The sequence below is a fragment of the Nymphaea colorata genome, chromosome 8 (assembly GCF_008831285.2).
Source record: "Nymphaea colorata isolate Beijing-Zhang1983 chromosome 8, ASM883128v2, whole genome shotgun sequence".
NCBI classification, from domain to species: Eukaryota; Viridiplantae; Streptophyta; class Magnoliopsida; order Nymphaeales; family Nymphaeaceae; genus Nymphaea; species Nymphaea colorata.
Window position 1 is genome coordinate 16065573 of NC_045145.1, and position 21057 is coordinate 16086629.

At 39.1% G+C, this 21057-nt stretch overlaps 1 protein-coding gene and 1 long non-coding RNA gene across 2 annotated transcripts; both read left to right on the forward strand.

Annotated features, from left to right (window-relative positions):
- The first annotated feature begins 1109 nt into the window (after positions 1 to 1109).
- Positions 1110 to 3339, forward strand: LOC116259318 (uncharacterized). Its single transcript, XR_004173898.2, has 3 exons — positions 1110 to 1629; positions 2690 to 3033; positions 3187 to 3339. It is a non-coding gene; the product is annotated as an uncharacterized LOC116259318 (long non-coding RNA).
- Positions 3340 to 6317: 2978 nt separating this feature from the next.
- LOC116258641 (myosin-11-like) lies at positions 6318 to 20692 on the forward strand. The gene is made up of 41 exons (XM_031635908.2): positions 6318 to 6898; positions 7077 to 7120; positions 7203 to 7244; positions 8073 to 8201; positions 8309 to 8452; positions 8634 to 8779; positions 8877 to 9033; positions 9178 to 9236; positions 10771 to 10930; positions 11206 to 11355; positions 11467 to 11603; positions 11719 to 11865; positions 12015 to 12116; positions 12201 to 12258; positions 12332 to 12433; positions 12847 to 12884; positions 13279 to 13405; positions 13501 to 13671; positions 13780 to 13911; positions 14023 to 14132; positions 14227 to 14287; positions 14896 to 15073; positions 15553 to 15758; positions 15828 to 15947; positions 16191 to 16289; positions 16456 to 16677; positions 16863 to 17002; positions 17167 to 17281; positions 17394 to 17444; positions 17568 to 17651; positions 17754 to 17924; positions 17996 to 18151; positions 18268 to 18474; positions 18554 to 18697; positions 19147 to 19217; positions 19314 to 19413; positions 19488 to 19544; positions 19811 to 19867; positions 19954 to 20034; positions 20160 to 20242; positions 20558 to 20692. Exons 3-41 carry the CDS (start codon positions 7224 to 7226, stop codon positions 20679 to 20681), a joined length of 4617 nt encoding a protein of 1538 aa, XP_031491768.1. The 5' UTR covers positions 6318 to 6898; positions 7077 to 7120; positions 7203 to 7223; the 3' UTR covers positions 20682 to 20692.
- Positions 20693 to 21057: the final 365 nt, after the last annotated feature.

Sequence of the window (21057 nt, forward strand, 5' to 3'; positions counted from 1 at the left end):
TAATCCAATGTCATGTTGCAAATCAGGTCTGAACTTCTAAAATACTCAAGAAAATGTTTCCCTCATCAAGATAATGTCAACAAAACAAGAGATCTATCAATTTCTTGTATCAATAGCAGATCTACTAGCACATCTATCAATTTTATATGTTGGTAGCGGCTGAATCTGGTTTTCATAGGAAGAGAGAGTCGAAACATGGACTAATCAAAATTCCAAAAATACAAGAAATTAACAGAAAAGGGACGAGATTAAAATGGGAAGGGCAGAGGGGAAGATGGGCTTTAAATGGGAAGGAAGGCAGATGGGAGTGTTGCTGCGTTGGAGGTCAAGAGGGGAAGATGGGCTTCAAATGGGAAGGAGGGCAGATGGGAGCGCTGGAGGGCAGAGCGGAGCCTGGATCGTGAGAGCGAGGAAGACGAGGGTTGCCGTCAACTGGAGGAAGGGTTGACGTCGAGGGTTGCGAGGGAGGAAGGGTTGCCGTCCACTGCAGAGGAAACGAGTGAAAGAAATGAGGGAAGGAAAAAATGGAGCGGGTGAAATTTCACCCGCTCAAAAGAAGAAAAACCGGTGAACTTTTACGACATTTGATACGTCGGGCATACACATTTCACCTGTTTTCCCCTTTTTACCCAGGCAATCAAACGGCCCCCTAGTGACGGGTGAACGGTAGGAAGGGCACTGGCCGGATTGAGTTGAGCCCCAATGAAATAATGTCATCATTTACCACTTCCACCTATTTATTTTCTGGCGAGAAGTAGAGATGTCACTGGATCGGAATTGAATGCCCCTTTGGATGTTCCAAGTACCAGAGTGACGAAAAGCTTATACCATATTTGATATTTGATTCACATCTGAAATATGAGTTATGACCTTAGAACCAAATCCAAAATACGTCGTTTTAAATATATGGACATTAGACAAAGATATTTATCTGAACTAACTTAATTCGACTTCAACCCAAGACCAATTCCAACTAGATATTACTCAAATCTGAATTTGAACCTGAATCCTATTGTATCTCATTGAGTAACCTACATTTAAATCCAATTTGATTTCTTAATCGAATCTCAAATATTTTTTTTTTCATATCGGATTTGCTTGAAGCAGCTTGGTTGGACATCCTTGGTGAGAAGGAGGAGCTGCTGCCAGCTAATGTGCAGTTTCAAGAGCGGTTTTGAATGCTTCGCGGGTAAAACAAGAAGGACTGGAGAGTTCGCGCTCTGCACTCGACTGGCGCGCGCTCTCTCTCCAAGACTCCATCCCCCCTCTCCCTCTATCTATTTCTCTATCGGCATTGCCTTCCTTCCGAAGGGATCGTCCTCGTGCATGGGTCTTGTGGTTTCAGTCATTCTTGCCTTAATGGCAATCGTATAAAAGAAACGGAGTAATGGGAGAGGATGCAGGGTACCCTAAGTTTCAGGCGGAGAGCCGGTGGAATGCGACGAACATTTCCGGCATCTGCGACCTCTTTGCTGGGTTCCCTGGGTTTGTGAATCCGAGGAACGCAATGTCGGATCTCTAGCATCAGACGGAGGCCTTTGAAGATCGTCTGATCGGCAGTTTTAAACCTTCTGTCGCATCACATGAATCCCTTCGCAGCCTGCTCGCCTACCTGGCAGCCATCGGACGGTGAGTTTTTAGGTATTGCTCGTTTCTGTTTTCTTTCCTTCATACCTAAATCACTGCACGTTAAATAAGCACTTCTCTTGTTCCCTCTCATGTTTCCATCTTATTCGTGTTCTTTAGCATTTTCTTTTCTTGTTCCTTCTTCATCGCTCTCAACCCTGAACGTTTTTGTTTTGTCTCATTGGAATACGAATTTTCTTGCGGATGCATCATTTTGCCCAATTGTCTAAAGTTGGAAGAGTGATGAGTTGGAAGATTGTAGAATGTATATGTGTGTGAGGGCGTGTGCGTATAGCAAAAAGGGTATTATTGGAAGCGAGTGTTTTTGGGAATTCTTGTGTTAGTTAATATTGATTAGAGTTATTTCTTGAAAAGGATAATAATATATGTTTATGTATATGTCTAACATTTATACAATGTATATGTGTGTGCAAAACATGACACGACACATGATGGGGATGAGGGAGGGGAGTTGGGTTTGTCCCAAAGGTCCACAGCAGCTCAACCCCACTCCCCACCACTCATGTCTCTTCCAAAATAAAAACATCGAGAGATGAGAGAGGTGGGGCTCACTGACAGAACGAGGTAGAGGGAGATTGAGAGGTTGAGCAAGTCAGAGGGAGATCAGGAGACAAAAGGAAGTGAGCTGGAGAGCAGAGAGAGTACGTGAGAGTAAAAGAAAAAAAGAAAAAGAAAAGCTGCAATGGCAGCAAGTGAAGAAAGAAAAGAAGCTCACAGCAGCATCAGCATCAGCAGGAGCGGAGAGGAAGGAGGAGGGGGACATCAAAAAAGAAATAAAAAATTACATAAAAACCTATGCACAAGAAATATCCATATATGTAAATCACACAAATACTGCTCACTGTATATCTACATGAAGTTATGAACACAGCCATATAGAAATAGTCATGTGCGACAAGATATTCAAATATATAAGTGCTCACGTACATTCTTCCAGTAAGTTCTGTTGCTTTTGTTATCAATGGGTAAAAAAGAAGGTATTTCTGAACTTTCTGCTGATGCTACATTGTTTTCCTCTGATTTTGTGTTTCTCAAAGCGTAGGATGGAAGTTATGAACTATGACCTTGTGGTAAGGGTATTGCTGGACTGTACGCCATCTGGGATTATCCTCTTTCAGGACAATGGGTGTTTATGAAGCAACTGCTTTTGCTTTCTTTTTTCTTGCTTTAGCCTATGCTTTAAGAACCTGACAGGTGAGGTGCTTAAACCCTTAGGAGAAGCGACAAAGTTAAAGTGCTTGTAAGGATGTATGTTTTTAGATTATGGCTAGCAGTTATCGTGTAAACAATGTTACAAGTATACTTTTGGTGTAGGTCATCGACAAACAACAACCTTGTTGGCCCCATGCATTATGCAGAATTGATAAGAAAAGAGGCACTTAAAGGGTATGTTTCTCCTTAATGGATGTGCTTTATCCTTCCAGAGTTGAATGTTCTAGTGTTGATGATGAAAGTGTTATTACAGATTCTTTTCTTTTGTAATTTTCTGTCCACTACTTGGTTTACAGCTTGCTTGTTCTGATTCTGATTCATGGGCAGGTTGTACTGCCATGCATTATGTCTACAAGGAGTTGGTTGGGTAGACTTATAAAGATTGACTTGTCTTCTGTTTTGAGTTTGAATCACAATAATCAATTGAATGGTGATTAGTTTTCTTGAAATGCATTTGAATGCACTCGAAAATGAAAGTAATTCCTGCTCTCAGGATATCCACTCGAACTTGCTTGTGAAAACAAGCATACCATGTGCACACACATACCAAGAGAGAGCCGAAGCTTTTATTCAACCCATTGCCTTCTTATGGTTATGACACTTTTGGGATTTCGAGGCTTCTGTCACACTTGAATTTGTATGTTGGTGGTTCTTTGTTTGCACTGAAAGGTGTTGATGTCATGGAGATTCGAAATGGGAGCTAACTCTGCCTATTAGTTCTTATCCCGACCATTATGCTAACTTGCAATCATACTGTTATGTTATATTGGATCTGTAGAGCAGACTATAGAAGTTTTAATAATTCTTGGATCTGTAGAACGGGCTGTAGAAGTTTTGATAAACTGGGCTTTTTCTCCCGCTAATGGTCATTGGTGCGACTAGACTTCTTTTTGTTATACTTCTCTTTTATAAAGTGTGAATTTCATTGGGGATCCTTGGGAAGGAAAAGCAAGTAATGGGGAAGGTTGTACAAGAGGCCTGGCAGGAACATATTCAAACTAATGAAAAACTTAATCGCCACGCTGCAAATTTACTTAAAATTTCAACACTTTTTGAAATTTTATATTTACTATTTCATGAATATGCTCCGAAAAGAGAGAGCCAGTTTATGGGATACTTATAATAGTGTTTTAGTGACATTATGTTATTGTTGCTAAACAGCCCCTTACCGGAAGCTATTTTTAAGACAGTCTTTAAACTTCGGTAGCGAAAGAATACATTTTTAACGTCAAAAACCATCACCACAAATTAAAAAACTGTGACTATATACCCATAGTTCAAAACCGTATTTACAAATATTTGATTCGTACGTGCCATATTATAATGTGAACAAGTTATATGATAGACTTGTAGTGAAAAATATTGTCTTAAAGATGAATTTCTAGATAACTGAGTCCACCATTCTTGCATTTGCATTTGCTGGAGACAAGGAGCGCACAAGTGTGTTTTTTTTTAAAAAAAAAATCTCAAGCAGTACGTGTGTGTGCAGAAGAAAACAAAAGTCAGTGCATTTCAAGTATCTAAAAACTAATTAACACCGTCATACAGTGTTCACAACCACTTTAATTCCCATTTATAGCTGAATTCTAATATTTTATAGCAAATATATATAAATGAACATTGTGAATGTGAAGCAACGTCGAGCATCAAAAGAATGACTAGCAAATTATTTTTGTGACAAAACCTGTCAGGCACTGCTGAAAATAAATGACCCCAAGTGGTAGCGCTGTTATCAAGCTATAACTCCAACACAAGACGAAGAAAGTGCAGAGATATGGCGAAATAAGTACGCGCAAATTTATGGAAGAAAACCCCAATGGTGGGTAAAACGACCACAGGCCAAAAATATCCACCATGCACTTGAAATGTGAATACAACAGGGAGAACTCTTTGAAGGTCCCAATTCACAAATCAATACTTTTGGGAACAAAATCGCTAACAGCCGCCATTGATTTGTCACAACTCAAGAGAGAACAGACAAAATGCAACCTGAAGAAGGGCTTGAGAAGACAGTCCTGAACAGGTTTTTCTCCTCCTCCCTTCTCCCTTTCTTATTTTCTCTCTACCCAAGCTTTTCTTTTCAACGCATGGCAACAGCACGTTATGATCTCTCTTCTTTCACCAATGGCCACTGTTTCTCTCTGTTGTATCTGATATATAAAAAGAGTACCATGAACCTGAGTTTTTCTTATGAAGACATTCTTTACTTCTGCTCTAGTGTGATCTTAGATATTCAAGATCCGAATTCACTCCCTCTTCCAACCGTTTGTTAGTGTTAAGAGAGAAACCAAAACGAGGGTATGATCTGCAACTTATTTCTAACTTAAGATCTTTCCTGCAGCCATTGATTGTAGTGTGAACCTTTTTCCCACACCAGCAAAAGAATGCGAAGTTAGAATTGTTCAAACACCTCTTTTGGGAAACTGGAATTGTTCAGACCATAGTACTTGCATCTGAAGAAAGAGCAAAGCTCAAACAAATTGATCCAGGTACTGTTCCACGGTTGTATACTTAGACATCTGGGTACAGCTCAGATGCTTCCACTCCGAACGATTCCTCTATCTCAAAATTTGTCTGGTCACCTTTCACGAAGACGGAGTGCGCGATCGCCACCAGAATGTTCATCGGGAACGGCAACTCTGCAAAACCACAACCCTCTGTAATTAAGAAGAAATCTCCAACGTCTCTCTTCTGTCTAATCTTAAAGTTTCGAAGAAATCTCCAATGTTTGCTTAGAGAGCAAGAGCTTAGTGGTTCTCAATGACTTGAATGAGGAGCGGAGGCTCCACCGCCTGCTGGCGATCGACATCATTCCCGAACTCCCAAGGGAAAAACCTCTGCAAAAAACACAAAAAAGATGGAACCGATCCAAACGGTTCGAACACAAATAAGAAAAAAAGTCACTGAAATAATTAAAATAAATAATAAATTTGTTAGTGACTTATTAACAACGTATTAATGTTATACGCTTACGAGCTAGCAAATTCTTGTTGAGGGGTATTAAGTATAAACTTTTAAATATATAAAAAAAAAACAATTTATCGGGCAAGAAAGCAATATCAATATGAAAATAAAATAAGCAATTTTTGTAAAACTATATATAATATAATGTCTTATACAGTACAGGCCCACACCTAAGCCTCTTTACTAAATATGCGAGTCTAACACTAAAATAAGTTAAAAGTTAATCAAAAAGTAGATTCCTCGGGCGAGTTGAGAGTTCGGACAAATGTGAAGGGTCTGAAATGGAGTAAGGGTATTATTGTCATTCTAACGGGAGGTAAATCAGTTGTCTCGGAGGGAAAGGGAATGACGGAATTACCATCCCACAACAAAGAGATCTCCCGCTTCTCTAGATGAGCTTTGCTTCCTAGCTCGGGGATAATAAGGGAAACGCCGATTGAGATTCTTCTGTAGACCCTTGATCACGCATGCATCGGAGCCATCGTGGTGTCAACGGAGGCCAGAGGCGATCTCTTCGCTCGTTGATGGCTACCCGAGAGAGAGAGAGCTCGTCCCCTCTCTTTCTCCTCAGCTCTGAACAAGGTAGAGAGATATCGAAAGAGAGGGAAAGCCGCCTACTCTCCCGCTTCACCACCACCATGCGTTCTCTCTCTCCCTCTCTCCTTCCACCGCCACCAGAAGGCTCCCTTTCAACCAGAATGAGTTTTCCTTCCCTCTTCTTCCTCATTCCCTTCCCTTTCGTTTTTTTGCAAGTACAGAGCAAGGAACCACAAAGCTCCCACCCTCGCTCTGTCCCTCTCTCTCTCTCTGTGCAGGGATTCTTTGTGGAGGACACATGCCCAATCCTTACAAAGGTAGAGCATTTTGTCCATGCCTGGAGATTCATATGTAGGAGAACAATAAGGTCGGGGGGGCTGAGCTTATGACTACACTTTGCTGATTGCGTTGCCACCGGAATCCGGTCAACGTCACCGGAGGCACTTGCTTGCAAGACGGAAAACTTTTGAATCACCATCAGGCATCAGCTATCGAAAAGTGGCTGGATGTATCGTGGGCTCAGAGCTTCAACCTTTCTGTAATTCCCCTCCAATAGAAACTAAAAGCTCTGATTCTGCTATAAAAGTCTGCCTGGTCATGCAGGATGAAGCTTCTGCATCCTTAGAATTTAGCCTATTTCCATTTTGTCTGCTCTTTCTCTCACATATCATCTTTCTTGACATTAACTTTTTGGTTTTCTTTATTCTCTACCATAGGGTCAAGGTTCTCTGAACGTAGGCAGAACAACATCGAGACCAAGGTAAAATCTCTCTCTCTCTCTGTCTCTCTCTCCCTCTCTCTCGATGTTTCCATTGACAGCGTTTCAATTGTGGTTTCTTTAGGTGTAGAGGTCGGAGGAAAACATGGACAAGTCACTTACTAGTGTAAGTTTCTAAATGTTCTTGTTTTATTTTCATTCTAACGTACTGCTGCTTGATTCTAGTATTTGCTTTTTATTGAGGATATAAAATTACAAAGACATTTTTTTTAATTCTTAATTCATTTTATAATATTCAGCTTTTTTTTCATGGTGATTCCTATATTATTGGCTTTATAACTTTTCAAGTCTAATTTTTTTCTTTTACTTTCTCCGCATGCCCATTCGTTCTTCCTTGTACTAACCAGCCAAGTAAACCTAGTCACGGTTTACCTTAGGTTAATTAATGTTTTAAAAAATGTCTTTAACAAGTATGACGTGAATTCTTCATAACTCTACGGACCTTTTTTCTATGAAACTGACCATGCAGATGCAATTTCATGCGCAAAACCAAATGCATTGCCATAAAGACCAGTGCTTTTTACGTCTAGGTAACTGACTGAAAACTTCAAAACAAGATAGTGAATTTGAGAAGTCACCAATAGATGGGCATTAGTAGACAGAAGGTGACGGTCCAAGCCAAAATAGTTACAGCCAAGATAGACTATTTTATTACCAACACATCGACGGAAATTAACTTCTAATTCTCTGCCTTCCTGAACCTTTTCTTCTCTTTTTTTTTTTTCTGACAATCTCTCTCTCTCTCTCTCTGTCTCTCTCTCTCCACACCCACGATTGATCGATATACAAGAATGTTCTTCGTTGCCTGTTTTGAACGGCTTCACACTTTCAGAATTCTAAGTGGATGTGGTTGTTGGCTTCAAAATTTTAAGGGCCCAAATGAATTCTGTATGTTTTGTTTAGTTTTTATTTTTGAACGTTTCTGTACTTTCAGGATTCTCCGGCGAACATAATTGTGGGTTCTCGCGTATGGATTGAGGACCCAAAAGAAGCCTGGATCGACGGCGAAGTTGCCCAAATAAGCGGCGACAAAGTGACCGTCAACGCTTCCAATGGCAAAACGGTATGTAACACACTCTCTCTCAGTCTACCCTCAGCTTGTAACAGAGACGATGATATTAATCTTGTCGTTCTTATTATATGATTGACTTTCAATTGCAAATTACACAGGTGGTCACATCCTTGTCGAAGACGTTTCCCAAGGACATGGAAGCTCCTCCTGCTGGAGTCGATGACATGACCAAGCTATCTTATCTGCATGAGCCTGGTGTCTTGCAGAATTTAGCCACCAGATATGAACTCAATGAAATCTATGTGAGTCTTATATAAATATGCGTATTTCACCGTGTGGGTCTTCATCTATTTTCGTGTATCGGGCATTCCTTTCTTCTTTTTGTGATGTTAAAAACTACTCGCGGATTGAAGTTCAGAGTTGCAGAGAAAATTTTCCGCTTCATCTAAAAAATCTGACCCTCTCCTTCTGCTGCCATGGCAGACATATACCGGAAGCATTTTGATTGCAATCAATCCGTTCCAAAGGCTGCCTCATTTGTATGACGTCCATATGATGGAACAGTACAGAGGCGCACCCTTAGGTGATTTGAGTCCTCATGTTTTCGCCGTCGCAGATGCTGCTTTCCGGTTAGAGCTTGTTTCCTCTTTCTTTTGTGCATTCTCCTTCTCTTTTCTTCTTGGTTCTTTCTTCTTCTTAATGTGTTCTTGCTTCTTGGGAGTGTAGGGCAATGATCAACGAGGGGAAAAGTAATTCGATTCTGGTCAGTGGAGAGAGTGGTGCTGGTAAAACTGAGACAACAAAGATGCTTATGCGCTATCTTGCCTTTTTGGGAGGGAGAGCTGCCACGGAAGGAAGCACAGTTGAGCAACAAGTTCTTGAGGTATGATCTTCAAGACTTCATCCATGGAGGAGGTTTCTTACTTAAACTTGCTTTCTGTTCATTAGATGTTTGCTCCTCATTGAAATATAAATCAGGAATCTTTGGAGCTTATATATAGTTTCCAACTAACTAATATGGTTGCAGTCAAATCCAGTGCTTGAAGCATTCGGCAACGCCAAAACTGTTAGAAACAACAACTCCAGGTGAGACGCTGTCTTCTCTTTCCTGCTTCCAATCTTGTAATCTCTTGCCAAATACTAGCTTTTATAAGCACAGTTCGGGATAAGATAGTTATGAAATGGAACTTACATCAGGCGAGGTTGCGTTTCACACGATACGTGTATTAGAAAATAGAATATGCCTTGCTGATGGACCATCGACTTAAGAAACGAATATGATTCTAGCGGTACTTCTCATTCATAAGATACATAAGATACAGCACCATCCGACCTGTTCTGTATTGATTACTGGCTGCTTCACTACTTCACCTTGTGTGCTGCTCGAGTCGTGGCGTGCGCGTGTGTGTATATATATATATATATATATATATATATATATATATATATATATATATATATATATATATATATATATATATTGGCTACCAAATATCATTGGATGTCTAAATATTTAATCTGCTGCTAAAAAGCATCATAAACTGTTGTTAATGCTTCTGTTACAAGTTATTTTTAACGACAGGTTTAAAAAATTTTGCCATCCGGCAACATTCAAGCAGCCGGTTGATTTCAATTCATATACGAAAAGTCAGTGTTGTTAGATGTCTATGTTTGCCGGATGGTTAAAATTTGAAAATTGGTTAAAAGAAACACAAATCATAACTAAAGTCACCATAATTAGCAAATGTAATGACTGTTTTTTAAATAACAAATTTTTAAATTTTGACTTCCAATAAAACATGATTTATGTGTTTCAGGACATACAAATGAAAATGATTTTTTTGTTTTGTTTTTGGGACTCGCAGGACGATTTTAGAACTCAAAATATTTCAGATAATTGGTCATGTGTATGAGTTTGGTGTTTACTGGTGGGATCAAATTAGACCCTACCAAACCTAATTTCCTTGGATTTGCGCCGGTGCACGCTGGAGCGCATACAACTATACACGTTAATGAATTCGGGTAGAAGTGGATCGGGTCTCTATTTAGTATTGGGTCGATTTTGTATGCGGTTGGGAGCGCAACCTCATGAATCGTTCAATTCGAATACAGAACGGAACGGATTAAAACTTAAAAAGTGCATTTGGTTTTTGACGGACCAATTTTTGTAATCGGTAGCTGTTTTAATATGAAACATTATTAGATGGTTGCCACCATCGTTGTAGATATCGATCTTGGCATGGTATTGGCTTGATCATCGATACGCGTCGTTGCTTGGGCCTTGTTCATGAATTTGTTAGATTTAAAAAATAAATTTGAATATTTGAACGACTACCAAGATTGTCCGACTACTAAGACTGAGGTTGGTCAGGCTAATCGGATAGGGCGGCACATTCATCCGAACCTATCCAGCCCAATTAGATCTAAGATGGGCTTCGAACCATATCAGTTGTTGAATCCAAAACCAAGTTATCAGTGGCTGAATCCACCATTGAAGCAATTTTATTCCGAATTTTGTGTTTTCTTACACATTTTAGTAGTATATGGACTCCAAGAATCTATGAACATGAGTGAGTCGGTCATCACTGTTTCAATTTTTTTTTTTTTTGGTTGGAGACAGTCGCTTCGGCAAATTTGTTGAGATCCAATTCGACAACAGTGGGAGGATATCTGGAGCTGCTATCAGAACCTACCTTCTCGAAAGATCGCGTGTTTGCCAAATTTCAGATCCTGAACGAAACTACCATTGCTTTTATCGTCTCTGTGCTGCACCCTCAGAGGTGAGAAATAACTATATAATCTATGGTAGTGCCAATAATAACACAGTGTTTGATGTTGCCTCACAAGGTTACGACAGTAAATGATTTCTTGTATGTTCAAATTAAATGTTATTTCCCACAAGGATCTTGAGTGAGAATTTATCAAGAAGTTGGAAATTCATAAAATTTTAATGTTCAAGTTTTCCAACATCTTAATGTATGACTGCACTCTACTGTTAATAAATTTTTGGTGCTTCTATTGATTGACGTAAAAACCTTTTTCTGACCATTTGCAGATCGTTGAGAAGTATAAACTGGGAAATCCTAAATCTTTTCATTACCTGAACCAATCCAACTGCTATGAACTTGCTGGTGTGAGTGATGCACATGATTACATCGCCACGAGGAGAGCTATGGATGTTGTTGGTATCAGTGAGAAGGACCAGGTATTGGTGCTTCCACGAAAGAAAAAATTGCATCTACGTATGAGATTTTATATGAAAGAAAGCTCGGAAAAGCTGCCATTATGAACATTTTCTGATTCAAGTTTTCTCCAGGATGCAATTTTCAGAGTCATCGCAGCAATTCTTCATCTTGGAAATATTGTTTTTGCTAAGGGAAAGGAAATTGACTCTTCAGTTCTGAAAGACGATCAATCTAGATTTCATCTCAGCATGACGGCTGAATTACTCATGTGGGCCTCTTATTTATCACCCTTGAGGCTTCTGCTTCAGTTCTGCCTTGCACGTTTGCAGTTTTCTGGATGCAATGCAGCTATTCACGTTGATGTTTGCTTGTTTTACTTTCAGGTGCGATCCTCAGTCCCTGGAAAATGCATTGATTAAGCGTGTAATGGTAACTCCAGAGGAAGTCATCACAAGAACTCTCGATCCTCTTGGTGCAGCTACTAGCAGAGATGGTTTAGCAAAGACCATATATTCTCGCCTGTTTGACTGGTTTATTTCTCTGCAACACTATTCGCTTAATCACCCTTTCTTCTATTCTCTTACCCTTAAGTTTCCAAGATTTTTATCTACTGTACCAGGAGTCTTGTTCTAATTATTTAAGAAGTATATGTAATTATGTAATAGTTCAAATTTTACAGGCTAGTGGACAAGATAAATATGTCAATTGGGCAAGATCCAAGTTCAAAACATCTGATTGGCGTTCTTGACATCTATGGCTTTGAAAGCTTTAAGTTCAACAGGTAACTTCCATGATCAGATCTTGCCACTTTATTGATTGAATATTTTCTTCGTATACTGATACTTCCTTGTCCAATGATCTGCAGCTTTGAACAGTTCTGTATTAATTTTACAAATGAAAAACTGCAGCAACATTTCAATCAGGTGAACAGATTTTCATTTGTGCAGCTACATTGAGCTTACACTCGAACTGACTTGTCTGTTTACTGTTGTCCAGCATGTATTCAAGATGGAGCAGGAGGAGTATAAGAAGGAGGAAATTAATTGGAGCTACATAGAGTTTGTTGATAACCAAGATGTCCTCGATTTAATTGAGAAGGTGTTTTTTTTCTCTTCATAATTTTATTTTTGTATGAAATTGTTGACTGCTTCAATATAGGTTCAGCTGGTGCAGCTTGCAATTGCACTAATATTTAAGGCGCTTCATATAATCATATATTTACCACATGCATGATATGCATTTAATGATGGTAAAAGGTACTTTAATATAGAGCATTGCTTTTAAAGATGAACAAGACAAAAAAAAATTGTGATTTTTGTTGTCATGGCCCGCCATAACTAATGAAGGTATTCTTCACTTTCATGATCCTTTTCATTTCTTGTTGGAAACATTGTTAATGAACAACTAACCTTATAGACTTGTTTTCGTAACAATCTTAAGAATCAAGTTTATGCCTGGAACTTAGACATATCCACTCTCTGAAGTTATGATGTTATATTTTTGTTTTGCAGAAACCTGGAGGTATTGTAGCCCTTCTTGATGAAGCATGGTATTTACTCTTATCCTTTAAGTGCCATTCGGTTTTCCTTGCCATTTATAATGGAGTTAATCTGTAATTTTCTTAATCCAATGCAATTTCTTAATAAGTGACACTAGCCTGTAAGTAAGCCCCTGTTAAATTTTAAAATAGTACGAGGCAGGAGAAGCAAAGTTGAGAAACTGAGTTGGTCTAAAAAATAATGTGAAGCAAGAAACAGTTGAATCAGCAATAAAATGAACAAAATGCAGAAGTAGAAAGCAGGAGCTAGAACAAGTGATAAAGATTACCAAGACAAATAGTAAATGAAATTGAATTAGAAATAAAGCCAGTGTAATTACACATTTTGATAAAACATAATATATGGATTAAAAAAAGGATGACACTTTTTTCTCTAATGTTTCAGCATGTTTCCGAAGTCTACACATGAGACCTTTGCTCAGAAGCTCTATCAGACCTTTAAAGCTAACAAGCGCTTTGCCAAACCAAAGCTATCACAAACTGATTTTACAATTTCTCACTATGCTGGTGAGGTAAGATTTTTCTCTAGTCCTTATTGATTCATAGCAGAAGCAATGGTTACATGTTGGAGAACAAGTCCCTTCTTTTATTCACAATAATTTTTCAGGTTACGTATCAAGCTGATCAGTTTCTTGACAAAAACAAAGATTATGTGGTACCTGAGCATCAGGAATTATTGAGTAATTCAAAATGTTCTTTTGTTGGAGCACTTTTCCCTCCTATTCGTGAAGAATCATCCAAGTCTGCCAAATTTTCATCCATTGGTTCACGATTCAAGGTGACCTGTTTAGGATTTAAAAGCTCTTTGTAACATTTCTTTTATGAACATTTGGGAGCATATAATGGTTTTGCCATTTGCAATGATTGCGTTGAACTCTTTATGCAGCTGCAACTTCAATCTCTGATGGAAACTCTTAACTCAACAGAACCACACTACATCCGGTGTGTGAAGCCAAACAATCTCCTGAAGCCTACCATATTTGAAAATTCTAACGTTATCCAACAATTGCGATGTGGTGTAAGCGCTTCTCTGAACTGATTATCTTGCTTACACATAGTGCAACAGTTCGTGTGTTTCCTTCATTACAGGTATTAAGTTCATTCCATGCTCATATGAATGACTGTACAGGGTGTTCTGGAAGCAATTAGAATTAGTTGTGCTGGATATCCTACTCGTCGAACATTTTATGAATTTCTTCACCGTTTTGGACTTCTTGCAACAGAAGTATTGGAAGGAAAGTAAGTATTCGACAAGAAATTGCATTTTCTTAGGCCACACAAAAGCACTGTGGGTGTGTGTATTTCTTTTCTAACATTCTGCAGCTTCATACAGCTATGATGAAAAGGTTGCTTGTCAGAAGCTTCTGCAGAAGAACGGGTTGAAAGGGTTTCAGGTATATGTCCGCAAACTATCACATATTTGTTATGGTAGTCATGGAAAACACAATGGGTTGGAGAACAACTATATATATTCACCCAATGGCATGGGGCTGTTGGAATGTTATGTCTGTAATAGCAAAGAGAACTCCTTTTTCAGAAAATGAATCTAGATGGCCACTTCTATATGCAGTTCTTATTGAGCATAAAATTCTTGGGTTTGAAAGATGGACAAGATGGAAAAAAGCTTATGGGTCTTGATAAATGAAGCATCTGCATCCCTGTAGTTACATTTTCTGGCTAGTAATAATCGGAAACTATATACATCACAATGTCTTCTGAAAGAATTGAGAGAGACAATTACCTCATAGCACCATATACCATGTCCCGTGATTGCTGTAGCATCAAAGCAAAGATAGCCAAAATGCTATTTTATGATGAATACACTTGATCTATGATGGGCAGTAATTCAGCTTGTGTGTAAACTGTGAACTCATTTATCTGAATTAATTTTACTTGTTTTTTGTTAGCTGTTTCTCTGAAAATCCTGCAATGTGTTTCATTTGATCATCACCTCTGGAGATCTTTCTCTTTACCATTTGGCTTTTTCTGTTGTCTTCCATAGATAGGAAAATCAAAGGTGTTCTTGAGGGCTGGTCAAATGGCTGAGTTAGACGCACGTAGGGCTGAGGTCCTCAATAGGGCAGCCAAAACTATTCAACGCCAAATACGAACACACATTGCGCGGAAAGAATTCATAGCACTACGGGAGGCTACCATCATTATCCAATCCATTTGGAGAGGTTTGTCTGAGAGCTTGTTGACAACATGGAACATTCATTACCTTTTTATTTTATATGTTTTTTCAACAAAAGTGGAGCCACCAATTTCTTTGGATATGGATTTTCTGGATCTTGAGGTGCAACTTGATTGTACTTTGTTCTGGTTTGTCCTTCAATTAGTCCAGAGTGTAATACCCCTAGCCTTTTTGGGTTTGGAGCCGAAACTGCTGGGGGGCGGGTTGGGATCTACCAAACCAGGGGCCTGAGCCTAGAAGTGGGTCAGGTTGTTACACAGAGTAGCCTCCTTTACCCACAAGGAATGTCTTTCATCACGTGCATTCACGTGCATTCTACTTTTTTCACCATTCCACATCCAAAGCCCTCTCCCAATTCTGTAGAGTTGTTGTATTTATCACAGTAACATTTGCCAGCTTACATTGCATTTTCATTGCCTTGTACTTCTATTATGCCTTACTTTTGCATGATGAAATATGCTACAGGAAATTTAGCTTGCAAACTCTATGAACGCATGCGTAAGGAATCTGCTGCTCTGAAAATTCAGAAGAATTTGAGGAGGCATATAGCTAGGAAAGCTTACATGCAGGAGCAGTTTTCAGCAGTTGTTCTGCAAACTGGCTTAAGGGCAATGGCAGCTCGCAATGAATTCCGTCACAGGAGAAGAACCAAAGCTACAATAATTATACAGGTTCTGACCTGAACATTATTACCACTTCTAAGATCTTCCTTCATATATGTACTTATACGTATATTGCAGGCTCAATGGCGCTGTCATAGAGATTGCTCATACTATATAAAGCTAAAGAGGGCAATAATTGTGTCTCAATGCGCTTGGAGAGGAAGAGTTGCAAGAAGAGAACTTCGGATGCTCAGGATGGTTAGTGATACAGATATGCATCTATATTAATAATAATTATAGTCAGATTCAAATAAAGTTGGAGTGTTCCAAATATTTGTTTCACTTTCTCTAAGGCCATGGTTTAGGACATTCACATGTAATGACTTATTTGTCAAAGAATGGAGTTTCTAAATATTGAATATTTATAACTTCAGTGGCTTTCTTGCCAAGTTTGGTTTTACTTACAATAATTTGGACACCACATTTTTGAGTTTTACTCAGGCTGCAAGAGAAACTGGTGCACTTAGGGAAGCCAAAGACAAGCTTGAGAAGCAAGTGGAAGAGCTTACATGGCGTCTACAATTGGAAAAACGCATGAGGGTGATGAATTTTAACGCTTTGCTATAGAACTTCCACTGTCATATCCCTGGCCATAGTGAGCTTTTCATTAAAATTTCTAGGAGTGGGAAATATACAACTTCATAAATTGAAATACATAACAAGTTAACAACATATAGTTCATGGATTACAACTCTATTGTTTGCAGGCAGACTTGGAGGAGTCAAAGGCACAAGAGATATCAAAATTGCAAGCGTCTTTGCAGACTATGCAAACTACAATTGATGAGGCCAATGCCATGCTCATGAAAGAACGAGAAGCTGCACGCAGGGCCATTGAAGAGGCACCTCCCGTAATTAAAGAAACACAGGTTATTGTGGAGGACACCAAAAAAATTGAGTCGTTAACAGCCGAAGTGGATGATCTGAAGGTACATAAATAGCATTTTCATGTTACTGGGTTTCCACATAAACAATGGCCAGGTTGCAAGATCATTCAATCTGTTACAGGCCATTGAGCATGTCACTGAAAGATTACTTGCTTTTCGACTGAAGACCTCCTGATGTATGTATCTTATGGCAATTTGTGATGTAAACACCGTTATAACATTCACAGGCATCACTGCAATCTGAGAAAGAAAAGGCTGAGGATGCTGAGAAGAGATTTGCTGAAGCACAAGAAATTAGCGAACAAAGACGAAAGAAACTAGAAGAAACTGAAGTAAAAGTTACTCAGCTTCAAGAATCCTTGCACAGGTCCTCATAATTTCTTCAGAAGTCAGTTCGTTTTGCACATTTGTGGCTTTCTTTCTATAATTACTGTTATGCCTTACAACTTCAAAAAAGTTGGTATACTACGACATTTTATGCTGGCAGTTGCTTGAATGCTTAGCTAACTTTTTCCTGTGCTTTTAAATTAGGTTAGAGGAAAAATTATCCAACTTGGAGTCAGAAAATCAGGTCTTTCGTCAGCAGGCATTGTCTATTTCACCAAACAGCAAGCTTCTCACTGGGCGATCTAGGTCAATTGTCCAGGCAAGATAAGCAATGGAGCCTTTAGCCAATTTATTACCATGAACAACCATTTCGCTTAAAAACTTATTTCGTTTAAAATTATATTTATTAAAAACCCTTATTATGCTTGCAGAGGAATGCTGAGAATGGACACATAGTGGGCGGTGATTCAAAAGCAGCCACAGTGAGTCTCTTTTAGTCATTTTCCCATCAACATAACTGCTGTTCCACATAAATGTTGTCTTTTTAATTGTTTGTGAGTAATTCTTCATGACTTGTCTTGGTTCCATGGCATGAACCATCCCAGGATTCACATAGTACCACATCAAGCCAACTTGATGCTTCCGAAGTAGAGGACAAGCCACAGAAATCTCTCAATGAAAGACAGCAGGTAATACTCTATTCTAAATCCACCTAGTTGCTCCGTATGTGTGTTTCTTTACTTGAAGTAGATCATTATTCCAAAATAATGTGTTGCACACTCCGTCTACAGGAGAATCAAGAGTTGTTAATAAAGTGTATCTCGGAAGACTTGGGTTTCACTGGAAGCAGACCAGTTGCCGCTTGCATTATATACAAATCCCTTCTGCAATGGAGGTCATTCGAAGTTGAGCGAACCAGTGTCTTCGACCGCATTATTCAGAAAATTGGTCAAGCAATTGAGGTATGTCCCTGCCTATCAAAAGTCTTGCTTATCTCGTGCATTTGGCCCCAACTAATTGCCTGCTATTGCAGCCCCAGGACAACAATGATGTGTTAGCCTATTGGTTGTCCAATGCCTCTACTTTGTTATTACTGCTTCAACGCACACTAAAAGCAAGTGGCGCAGCTGGCATGGCTCCCCAGCGCCGGCGATCATCATCAGCTACCTTATTTGGGAGGATGACTCAAGTAAAATGCAAATTTGCATTCACTAGTTGCAAACATCTTTCCTGCTGTTTGCTTCCGTACTTTTCTTATGTGGGTAGAATTTGGGCATTAATTGTCTCGTTTTCATGACTATTCAGAGTTTCCGGGGCTTGCCACATGGCACTAATCTTTCATTCATAAACGGGACTGTGATCAGTGGAGGAGATCCTCTAAGGCAAGTTGAAGCCAAATACCCGGCTTTACTGTTCAAGCAGCAACTTACGGCTTATGTGGAGAAGATATATGGAATGATACGTGATAATCTGAAGAAAGAAATATCACCGCTGCTTGGACTGTGCATTCAGGTATTGCAGATATTTCAGTTTTCTTTCTTTTTCTTTCTTTTTTCTCTTCAGCAATTTGTGCACAAAATTACCCATTCAGGCACCTAGAGCATCTCGTGCAAGTCTAGTGAAGGGATCAGCACGTTCACTTGCAAGCTCTGCTGCTCAACAAACTTTAATTGCCCACTGGCAAGGGATAGTGAAAGCTCTTGGCAATTGCCTAAACACATTGAAAGCCAATCATGTAAGCAGCAAGCTTCATGTTTTCTTTTCTTTCTTCTGCTTTTCTTATCTTGAATTTTTTTGATGTGCAAGCTGAAGCCAGCATACCATTAAGTCAGCTAGTCTTCATGATGACAAAAAGAAGGAAATCATTGTGCTGTACATAGCCTATTGAAATATGCCACTAAGTAAATATGAGGATTGTGGGAACTAATCGTGAGCCATCTGACAAACTACATTGAGTGGTTTACAAGTTACCATGTGAAAAGCAACATTTTAAAATCAGTACTAGTTGTCATTCATCCTTTTGAGAAGTTATTTTGCACATGGTAAGTTGCAAGCCATTTGAACATATTTGACCAAAGGCTCACACTGGTGCTTGTATCCTTATATTTCATACTGCACATATTGTTGTAATCCGTATCTATCTATCTATTTGATGTTGTATTTTGATTGTTCTGTTCAACTCAGGTGCCTCCATTTTTAGTGCGAAAGGTTTTCACACAGATATTCTCCTTTATCAATGTACAGCTGTTCAACAGGCAAGAACCTGATGATTCTGTCTTGCTCGAAAGATTGATGTCAGTTACATTTGCCAATGAAATTTCTTTCTTCCACTGATTTGCCTTTTTGTGCAGCCTTCTGTTGAGGCGTGAGTGTTGCTCATTTAGTAATGGAGAATATGTTAAGGCAGGGTTGGCAGAACTAGAGCATTGGTGCTACACTGCTACTGATGAAGTATTCCATCTCTGTCTATCATCGCGCTCTGCTATTCTTGCTTTTCCAATTGCCTAATTTATTATTTTTTGCAGTATGCGGGCTCTGCATGGGATGAGCTAAAGCATATCCGACAGGCAATTGGTTTTCTGGTAATTATCTGTTACGCGTATGTGCACACGTGCACAGGCTTTTTTTGAGGGGGGTGGGCTGGGGAGATCCAACTCTAGCCCTACTAACATAATAGGAAGATATAAATTATGTGTTCAGTTTCAGAATAAAACATGGTTGGGTATTCTCACATTTTTTCTTGAAAATTCTCAAACTTTTGAAAGCACTAAATTATAGAAATAAATGTTTGAAATTTCATGCTTTGACAAATCCAGTGACTTGTTCATGTAACGGTTTGATGATTCAGGTTATACATCAGAAACCAAAGAAAACACTTGATGAAATAAGCCACGATCTTTGTCCCGTGAGTCTTCCTCTCCACATCTTTCTCTCTAAAGTGGTTCATCAAATGATCCTCACAAACTTGTCTGTGATCCTCATTATATTCAGGTGCTCAGTATACAGCAGCTGTACAGGATCAGCACAATGTATTGGGATGATAAGTATGGAACGCACAGTTTGTCCTCGGAAGTAAGTTATATAAGACCACGTTATTCAACACTAGGTTAGGATGGAAGACTGTCATTATATTTTCAATGATCTTGGACCTAAATTTGAGTGAATGACTTTATACTTTGTTCACTTGCTTAACTCAGGTTATTTCTAACATGAGGGTGTTGATGACTGAGGATTCAAATAATGCTGTGAGCAATTCTTTCTTGTTGGATGATGATTCCAGGTTAGTGATATCAATGAGAATGATGCACCTATGTTCTTATAAGACAGGGTAGTCCTTAACTAATGAGTCTAAAACAGCAAAAATGGGTGCTAATGAGTAATGAGATATATCAAGGGGCAGAAGGCCCTTGCTCAGCCAAGCTTTAGATTTTGCATTACCTGGTATAGAGTTTGAGAGAAAAAGGGGCAATAAAAAGAAACCTGAATCCGGCAACTCCATGTCAACAGAGGAAATCGTACCTCGTACACATTAGGTATGCTTCTGGTTTACTGCAGTTGTTGGCACTCAGATCCTACAATCTTCTTGATGATGCAGCATTCCCTTCTCGGTGGATGACATTTCAAAGTCGATGGAGCAGATAGATATATCAGATGTCGAACCTCCGCAAACGCTTCGCGAGAACTCAGGTTTCGCCTTCTTGTTACCGCGCACAGAGTAGTCTGATGCTGAACAACAAAGTTTTGTTCTGGAATCTCTCAGCCTCCTCTCTTAAAAATGCGGTGAACAGGAACCCTCTTAGTCGATGCGTGCCCAAACCTTTCTTCAACATCATTCTTTTATTCATTTGTTTTGTTGCCTTAGAAAGAAGAGTAAGGCTACATTTTTTTGCTCTTCTTGGGTTGCATGGCAAAAGGAGATGGAATTATTCTCCTAGAAAGGGGTTGGCTTATTCCCCTAGAATAGTTTTCTTTAAATTGTCCCCACTGTTGTAATAATCTTTTGTTCTAGACTTTTCATAGAAGTAATTGTCAATGAGATTCAGGAACTTGTGATCAACTTTCAGTCAAATGTGACTCTCTCTAATCCTTCTTGAA